The sequence below is a fragment of the Schistocerca americana genome, chromosome X (genome assembly GCF_021461395.2).
Source record: "Schistocerca americana isolate TAMUIC-IGC-003095 chromosome X, iqSchAmer2.1, whole genome shotgun sequence".
NCBI classification, from domain to species: Eukaryota; Metazoa; Arthropoda; class Insecta; order Orthoptera; family Acrididae; genus Schistocerca; species Schistocerca americana.
In genome coordinates, this window is record NC_060130.1 from 132,526,831 (window position 1) to 132,536,676 (window position 9,846).

The 9,846-nt window shown below is 37.1% G+C and overlaps 1 protein-coding gene across 1 annotated transcript; it reads left to right on the plus strand.

Moving 5' to 3' along the window:
* The first annotated feature begins 253 nt into the window (after positions 1–253).
* LOC124554739 (protein transport protein SEC7-like) lies at positions 254–5,116 on the plus strand. The gene is made up of 3 exons (XM_047128386.1): positions 254–414; positions 1,658–1,824; positions 3,919–5,116. Exons 1-3 carry the CDS (start codon positions 389–391, stop codon positions 4,059–4,061), a joined length of 336 nt encoding a protein of 111 aa, XP_046984342.1. The 5' UTR covers positions 254–388; the 3' UTR covers positions 4,062–5,116.
* The last annotated feature ends 4,730 nt before the right edge of the window (positions 5,117–9,846 follow it).

Consider the following 9,846-nt stretch of genomic DNA (forward strand, 5'->3'; position numbering starts at 1 on the left):
GCCGTCCAAAGCACTTAGAATGACAGTCTTTCATATCTTTGACGACGATGTTTGGTCGTTTATCATTCCCTCTTCGTAGCTGAGTTTCAGTTAAACACAATTTTGGTGGTAAATAATATCCCATAAAATTAGATTATGTATAGCATTGTGAAATTTTAAAACAAAAACGTTTTACGGTTCCGTTCCGAATGTGGTGGGGAGGCGGGTTATCAGAGCCATCTGCTCAACGCGGGAAATTATTACTTTGAAGGTCATAGAGGAAGTGCGCGGTGAGGGTCTCTTTCGCTCAGAGGCTGTTGGTAGTGACGGTTCGGTGCGTGTGCGAGTGGAGCAGTAGTCCATTGATTCTTGTTTTCTTGTGAGAAATCTTAAACAGAAAGTACATAAAATGGCCGATAAAGTATCAGAAACCAAGTAAGTTTTATATGTATGTGAGAAAATGTTTTAATTTACTAGATATACTGAATATGTGAGTGACTGAAGTTTTGGCGGGCTAGTGGGTGAATATGGCGCGTAAGTTACCAGGTGTTAAATATTCGCGAAAATTTGCGATAAACAGCCTTGTAGTAAGTAAATATTTAGTTGTACGCTGAAAACTGTTATTATGAACTAATGTACGCTAAAACCGGTCTTCGTTCTCCAGCATGCGGACAGGTTTCTCACTGACACGTGTCCGTGTATGTTGCTGATAAACTGACGAACTTCCGAAATTTTGATTAGTTTACTATGTTTGGTAGTTTTTTCATTTGTTGTTTGAAAGGAAAACGTTTGTTCGGATGGTAGGGAGGTGGAGCCCCAGGTATGGGAAATTGCAAGACGATTGACATTTAAAATATTTTCGTTTTATAAATTGAGTAAATTGGCTGCCTCCGCTTTAATGTGTGGTCTGCAACTAGTGTTCGTAATTCTGAGTTGTAGCGAACGCATGTACCAAGGAAACAACTTAAGGCCCTTGGTACTGTTCAATAAATAAGTATGCGGTGCCCGTTGATAAATTTGAGGAGTCAACATTTTACCGCCTCCATATAATTTGATGCCAGTGTCTTGTAACTGAGAATAAACTCTCGCTGTTAAATCGGAACCTGTCGAACTTAACGCCCAACGAATTTTCGCGATAAGACTGTTGAATGTGAACGCGTTGTACTCGGTCTAGATTGTTTGAACCTAAAGCCATATAATCTTGTATTATGATTTTTGAATTTTTCCGCCATGAGAGCGCGTAATTCGAATGCGTTCTTAAATAACACGGAGCTAAGGCGTTGGTGGTTGTCATTTGATAGTGTATATTCGTATGAAACATAGTGTATAACGTATCGAATTGTGTATAAATGTGAAGTGAATAGTTTCTAGCAGCCTCCGCACAAATTTAACCAGAGTCTTCGGCTGGAAAAAGCCCGCGAACTTCAGCGGTAACTTCGTGGTGTTTACGAATTATTTTTTCTAGATTGTAAGAAGCCTAAATCCACCTAGTTAGAGGTGGAAAATTTTCTTCTGTTTGAGTTTTTAGACATAGTGAGGTTCGTGTAAGTGACTTCTCTTGAAAGTGACTTCATTCCTGAAGTGCCACTTGTTTGATAATGCAGAAGTGATTAGATGGCATGGTCTGTTTTGTTTACGTTTGTAACAATTTTTGTAATCAGTAAATTCTTGTTGACAGGGAGGAAACGAAGGAGACTACCACGAAGGATGTGAAAGAGGCGAAAGAAACTGTAGAAGATAAGAAAGAGAAGGAAGTTGAAGACAGTGGACCTAAGGAAAATGGTGCTGTCCAGAAGGATGAATCAGAGGATAAAACTGACGCTGAAGAGAGCTCAGAGAAAAAAGGTTTGCAAGTTACTCTTAGTTTAATACTGCATGGATTTCAGTGTTTATGGAACCCAATGATTAAATCTCAGCCTTTGTATTTGAAGTAGATAGACAAATGTTGTGTATAAATTTCCCTTGCATTATGGGTTATCTTGAACTTGTCATGAATTTCAAATTATTGCTAAATATTGGTAGGCAGTATGTGTGTAGTTGAAGAAACTACTGAATTTCCTGAAACGTGGTTGTCTATAGTAGCTGTTCATACCCAAATGTTTGGTTCGGAAGGTGATACTGTGACAAGTCTTCAGTAGACTCAGTTCAGGGTTACATCTGGCTTCTTGCCTTCTGAATGCTGCACAGAATTTTGTGTAATGCTGTAGTATTATGAATTGTAAGTTGCAGAGTTTCTGTACAATAATTTGGACACACAAGGTACCTGCTGTTCAGTAGCTTCATTTATGGTCTTCTAATAGTGTTCTAGTGTAGTCGCACTAAATAAGATGGGGTAAAATGTCCAGTTTTGTAATTGGAGTAAATTATTGAAATTGCATGGTTAAAAATGTAAGTATTGTAAAGGTCTTGAACATTTTGTTGAAAAGACATTATCCATTCAGATTTTTAGTAATTACTTTGGTGAGGATCCTATTCATGATTTATTTTCAAAGAACTGAGGATAAAAGGAACTTTGTGAAATTTGAGATTTATCCATTTCATACCCAAAAGAATCATTGCTGTAAGAAATGGAATATTTTCATATCACTGTTAACTTGACTGCTTAGTGGGTTGTTGGTTGTTGAATTTGTTTCATCCATGCAATAAAGGGTGCTGTATTAGCAGCCTATTAAATGTTCCATTCTGTGGGTGCCTACTTATTCTATGTATTCAGAAACTTTCTTGCTTCATATGCTTCCCAAGTTTTTATATAAATGAGCAAAAATAATTTTTAATGAAATTTTGTTCATCCAGATGTGACGGAATTTTTTCCTTAAACAGCATAATGATTATCAGGTTTACCCTGCAATATGAATTGCTAATCTTGTTTTTTGAGAACCAGAGTTATTTGGCACCCACTGCATTTCGTGAGGAAAGGTGCAACCAAATATTGAATTGGAGAGTAAAATTGTGGACATGTATATGGCTACAGTATGTTTGACAACCTGAAAGCTTTATGGTGAGACTGACCTGTAGTGTAGCCAACAGTTTAGATTAGGTAGGAAGGTGAATGGGTTGAGTTAATGATGCCAGTTAATGTGAATGCTAAATGTTTCTGAGAACAGGTCTGTAGTGTAGTTTCTGCAACATATTTAAAGCATTTGTCATAAAACCAGAACTGCTAGGTAAATTTGGAAAATTTTTGTGGTGTCCTTTGACATGTCCAGAACACGATTTTAATCCAGCAACCATTGTTGAGAACTGGGTTTGAATTCGTCAAACACAAATATTCAACTTTCCCTGTTGATTTAAATGAATGCCCACTTGCAGCCAATGTCTGTAATTCCTCGTCTCAAAGTTTGAAAACCTGTATCAGCGGACAAGTTTGAAGAGTATTTTGATGTGTAGTGTATTATTTAGATGTCTTACCCAAACTGAAAAATGCAAGGGTGTCCCTACACGATTTTACCAAATACATGGATTGTGCGTAGATTGTAGTAGAAAATCATAAATCTGTGGTACAGGGTATCTTCAAAAAGCTAGTTCATATTGAAGCGCAAGGAGTTGCTTGTCCCAGAGTTTGCTCTACAGTTGATTTGATATGAAATTCACTTCATGAAGGGATAGAAAATTACAAATTACAAATTCCATGTCAGAAAATTGAGAGGGGGCTGTTCATTACCTCTTAATAGCATTTTGTCTAGAATCTTGGCTAGTAATTCATAGATTACCTGCTGTCAAACACTAGTTTAGAGGGTAAAGATTTGTCGTAGTATAGAACACTTGTATTTAATCCTCGAATTTGTCAGCATTTTGTATTTGTTGCTGTCTTAACTTAAAAAGTTTCTTTGAACAGACAGAAAGTTCTCAAAAATCTTTAGATAGCCTTGTATATATCACTGTGGAAGCTTTCCAGTCTCACCTTGACCCTAGCATTACTGATGGTTTGTGTATTTGCAGAATCAGATGCCACTAGTGGTAAGAGGAAGTCAGAGTCGCTTGAAGCTTCTGAAGATGCTGGATCTGAAGGAGCAACCCCGGAGAAGAAAGCCAAAGTTGAGAAGAAGAAAGAATCCTCTTCCAATGGAGAGGCTACTGCTTAATCAGTTTTTGGCTTTTTGTCTCGGGACCAATTAACACTGAGACCAGTATACTTTGTCCTATCAGATCCCTCTTTTTGGAATCCAGTGTTCTTAGACATTCCTGTCGAGGTATAGAAAAACATTGTTCAGTTTCATTTTCAAAATTCGGTCATACTTCACTTGGTGTCTTTGTTCTTTATAGCTGCTGTAAGATAACCAGCAAGCAAGTTTGCTTATGGTGTAAAGTGTGTTTTAGGTTTGACAAAATGGCTCAGAGACTTAACTTTTGTGTGATGTAGTGTTAGGAGGAATATTAATTTTTGGAGAATCATACTCAAACTACGGCTCCACTTCTCTTGTAAGCAGGTGAAATGTCCATATATTGGTCCTAAAATTCATTGTATTCACCGGACTGTGTTCGTTATCAAATTGTAATTTTTTGAAAACATAAATTTTATAAAGATTTTTATCTTCAGGTTTAAGACCTATAGGAAGTGCATTTATTTTTCAGTTAAATTTGCAAGAATCAAAATGCAGTACCTGCAGTTTCTTGAATTTGTTTTCCTAATATTTCTTAAGTTGTGGTGCTTCTTTAACTTAGTTTATTACATTGAAAATGTTTGTGTGTAAAGATCTCTGAGAAGGTGCTGTTAATGTCCTGTCTATAGCTTTGTATTATAAAACAGGTACTGTCTACAGCTATCATTGTGATTATCTGTAGTTGGACTAGAACTTTGTGTGCAATTTAATCTAATTGTGAAATGCCTGAGTTTCTCTTCGTGAATTTATATTTAATAGATTAAGTGCTTCTGCAGTATTTGGCTTCAAAGTGATTGTATGTACTGGGTTAATTACAGTATAATTTAAATGTAATGTAGGATGCATGTTTTATGACTCTTCTATCAAAAAATTGGTTTGGCTGCCTTCAGAAAGAAGGCAAAAGGAAAAACTTAGTATGATTGTGTTTGTAGCTGTGTGTGTATCTATTGTATGTTCTGAATTGAATGTATCGGCAGGAATTGACGCAGCCTGTGACTAGGCTAGAGAAATAAACATCTGAGATGTGTTATAATTGACATGTGAAGAAAATTCTGAACTGTAGTTAAGAACCTTGAGACAATCCAGGAGTGCTACCTGCAGAAGCACTAAGTTGAACTGTGTAAATTTTGAAATTGTGCTAATTCCTCTAAAATTCTTTCAGGTATTTAATATTGTTTGTATTTGAGTTAATGTCAAAATGTCAAAATCTAGTTTTATAATTTGAAGTTTTCTTTTCATTTGGCTTTTATTTCTGCCTTGAATGCTAAAATGAGAAGCACCTTACTGGTTGGAACAATCAGTTCTTCTGAGAGAAGGTAATGAGGCCTGGATAAACCACTGCCTGTACTTTGATGCCTAAAGTTTTGGCTCAGTAATGTCACTCATACACTACATACCTGTGCCAAACTAAATAGTGGCCTGTGGAGTATTGATGTAAAACTTCAACCCTACCATTTGCATTTCTCTGCAAAAAATGTAATTTTGGAATATAAAAGTTGGCAGTTGCATTACTGTGCACATAATTACATTACTGTTTCTGAAAATACCTTGGTGCACCAAAGTGAGAACTTTTCTACAGTTCTTGGAGGCCTTAGTTGTGAAATTAACATTTTTGATCCAGTGATTAGGCCTTAGTGGTAAAGTGCCAGGGAAATATTTTTGTAATTGGTTCTTTGATTCTTCAGCTGATGAGAAATGCAAGGAACTAGAGTTGAAGTTGTGCAATACATGAATTTGAGCCTAAACTTAAGGATATTACAGTGCATGGAATTGGTCTTCTTGTGCCTCTGAATTGATTCATTTGGCTGTAATGTAAGGTATTTCAGAGGAGTAAATGTACAAAATTATACCCTCGGCTAATTGTGTTGAATACTTGGGTTTGCCAAAGCATTGTATCAGTGTAATGTAATGTGGTTGTTAGATACTTTTAAGTGTAATAAATTATTCAGAATGAGAATGCTTCAGTTGCTTTTGCCTTATTGGGATGACTGTTCAGTAGACCATTCATCAGCATGATTGGTCATACCAGATAGTTTATTCCCTATTGATGTCAATGTAATGTGGGAGTACTATCATTGTTTGAAAGTTGAAAGAATAAGGAATTTTAATATTTCATGAAGGCTGTGTAATTTCTATTTTTACCTTGCAGATGTCTTGGCCATTTACACATTCAGAGCATTTCATGAAAGGTATTGAGAAAGAAATTATACTTGCTTGAAATAAGCAAAGATTTGTTTTTATTAGACCATTCTCTGTAAAATTTGTGTAACCATGACCGCCACAATTGCTTGAAGTTGGTTAATGTCCCAGTCAGTACCAGTTGCAAAGGATAAATACTATTTAATGCAATTAGTTTCATTTTTGTAGAACAGATCACTGCTGCCAAAAAAAATGTACAATATTTTGTGAAATTTGATTGCACAGAATCAATAAGGTCTGTTAAAGTTCTAAGACCACACACAGTGTGCTGAATGATTTAATTACTGTCACATTTTGAATCTGTAATAAAATAGTACTACATATCCAGAAAGAATAATTGTGAACTGCTTTTAACATTAATTTTCATGAAATGCATTTTATTGGGTTACTTGAACAGTATATATTGCAAATTTAATTTTACGAACACTCTGGATACATAATACAATAGTGGAAACCATTTCTAATAGCTTTAACTTGCAAATGTACACGTTGATTTTTCCAAAATTGAACATCCACAAATTTTATTGCAGTAATATTGTATTCTAACCTGTTGACCAAGTATGTTGATTTAAGGTATTGTACATCAGTTTCATTGTCATGTTCATTGCAATTCTAGGGTCTTGCCACAGAACTCCAGGCTTTTGCCCTCCTCCCCACACATGGTTCTAGATTTTCTAACAGCTAATTGATCAATGTTCTTGAAACTTTTCTTCTCTTCAATGATTGGAGAGGAAAAGTATGCAGATGGCACTATATTCATAAATAACTCTTAGGCCTTTTGAATGCTAGCTTCTCTTTCATTAATCTGTTAATCTTGACACTTTACACATGGCCAGTCTTTGACTAGAATCAGGTGGGTACCATTGTGACTGAGAATCTCATGATAGTGTCCCAAGGTTTCTCTGTTCCTTTGCAATGGTACTAAGTACTCTTGTCAAGAGGCATGTAACTGTGACCCCTGATTTGGAAGTAGCTAAGTACTTTGTCAAAAAACAACAAATATATGCCATGAGCCGATCTTCCCATTTTGCAAAAAAATTTCATTTTGAAAGTAACAGTATGGGTAAGTTCTAGAACAAAGTATCAGGCAGAACATGCTTCCTCTGTGGTACTTTGGTGACATGTCAGTTTTGTAGAGCCAGTAGAATAATCTGAATGATTAACAAGTCACAGTGATGAAACTGAAGTAATTTGATGATTAAAAGTTCTTACTTGTGCTTCCTATTAAATTTTCATGTGCAACATACATTTGACAGTATTGTGGAAAGGATAGATTGCTACTCACCATAGAGTGGAAACACTGAGTTGCAGACAGGCACAACAAAATGACTGTTAAAGCCACCTTCTGAATTAACACACTCAAATGCAACTTGTGACACTTTATCACTGTATCTAGCTGCTGAGGTGAGAGATTGGTCCAGAGACTGGTTGTGTGAGAGTTGCATTTGTTTGTGTGTTTGCCTGAAGACTTTTTTGGTCAAAAGCTTTCTACACTCCTTTTTCATGCCACTGCCATTATTCCATCATGGATTTTCCATAAGTGCTGTGACTTGTTTCTTCATACAAGGCATTTCATCTTTTTATTGTAGTGTGGGTTTGATGCTGTTGTCCACAGCCTGGCTTCTGCCCCTGTTGGTTACAGTTGAGTGATATACCATTTCACTAACATACAATGAATACTTCAAACATAGCTATTAAAAACTGTAACGTCTGCAGCTTATCTTGATTCGTGGCTTTTTCTGGTAAGTGTACTAAAAGTCAAATTTGGATTGTTACAAATACATTTAATGCTAATGTTCATTGTGCTAGTACAACTATTGTTAACACAGGATGACTTCTAAATGTGATGTAACAAGATTTTTGCTGTTCCTGTAGTTTAGGGAATACAGAAACATTTTGCTTTATGGAGAAAGAGGCCTATTGGGCCATTCTGTGTTAGTAATTGCCTCTGTTGGGTATGTCTTGTGAGAGAACTTCTGATTACTCGGTATTAAATGAGATTTTTCAAATGCTTAATTGGTGCCAAGATGTCACGAATTTAAATGGACATACACTTACAAGGAAAGTTTCCTTGGTAGTTATGGAAACTACCTGAAATATAGTTGCATCTCTCAGCCGCCTCTTGTGACAAGAATGTCAACTGACAAGTCATCATTTCAATAGTTAAGGCTTCAACAGTTTCCATAGGCTATTATGGGAAGATATATTTTATATATATAATTATATGCAGACACACAAAACTTAATGATGGAATTAACTTTCACGTGGTGTGTCATTGCCAAGTAACAGCTGGATTAAGTTTAGAAAAAAAGAACTGTCCCATTATAGTACAGGAGGCAATGCAATACATACACAATTAGACAAAAGCAATGGCACTTTTATTTAAAGACAAATGATACTGAAGTCACTGCAGGCCATTATGGTCCCCTGAACATTACAAAAGGTGGGACATAGTTCTTCATAGGGTGTGGGAGAGCACAGACAATAGTTAATGATCTGCAGCGTGCTCCCATGCTAACAAGGTTAAGGTGTGCCTGTGGTAAATTGTTCCATACTCCGATCAGTGCAGTTAACTGCTGGATGGTTGTTGGTGCAAATGGCCATTCTTAAATGTGTGTCTACTTGTGCTCGACTGAATTTGAGTCGAAGAAATGGGGGAGGGGTGATGGGCCAGTCAATTCACTGGATACCCTTGATCCAAGAGCTGCTCAATCTGCACTGACCTGGTCATGCATTGTCATTCACACAAATAGTCAGGACCAAATGCAGTACAGTGCCACAATAATGTTGGCAGGTGAGTGTACTGTGTTCTAAAATTTGGAAGTCAGTACACCCATGCGAAATTATGCCTCCCTCCACCGTAACAACTGGACCACCATAACAAAGCTGTTCCTTGCTGTGTCATGACATTGTATAGTGAGAGGTGGGAACACGTAACACTCAGGAACATTGTTGAAAATGATTGTCCCGTCTCGTGCCCCCCCCCCCCCCCCCCCCCCCCCCCCCCCCCCCCCCCCCTCCAGCTTACACCCAATCAAGCATTTGTGGGATGTGTTGTGGAGACACTGCAGCATGTCCACATGCACAAACGATCGTGCAGCAGTTGTCAACAGCACTGGTGGAGGAATCGAATACCCTATAACAAGAATTCCTTAACCTTTTGGCCAGCACGAGAGCACATTGCAAAGCATGCATTGCCATTCAGATGATTACACACCTTATTAAGAACTGTCCCCCCCATCTTTTGTAATGTCCCGGGGATCACAAAGTGTGGTGATTTTAGTGCAATTATTGCCTTTAAATATGTCATTTCTGTTTGTCTCATTGCATACATATTTCCGTTACCTTCTGAGCTATACTCTGGCAGTTGGTTTTATGTATGGTCCAAGTTTCACTGAGCTATGTTACTTGACTGTGTCACTTGATGTGAAAGTTACTTTTGTCCTTAACTTCTGCACGCTGATGTATGAAAGTGCACTGGCTTAGCAGTGAAATGAATATTAAGGTATGGCTTTGGGGGCATTTTTCATACAAACTGAAAATGGGGATTCTTTGGTAATAAATTGCA

What these genes read in the sequence shown, in the direction of transcription:
- LOC124554739 (XM_047128386.1), top strand. Translation starts at nt 389, where the DNA reads ATGGCCGATAAAGTATCAGAAACCAA. An exon ending in GATAAAGTATCAGAAACCAA is followed by an intron (nt 415 to 1,657) that starts GTAAGTTTTATA and finishes TCTTGTTGACAG; the next exon opens with GGAGGAAACGAAGGAGACTA. An exon ending in AGAGAGCTCAGAGAAAAAAG is followed by an intron (nt 1,825 to 3,918) that starts GTTTGCAAGTTA and finishes GTGTATTTGCAG; the next exon opens with AATCAGATGCCACTAGTGGT.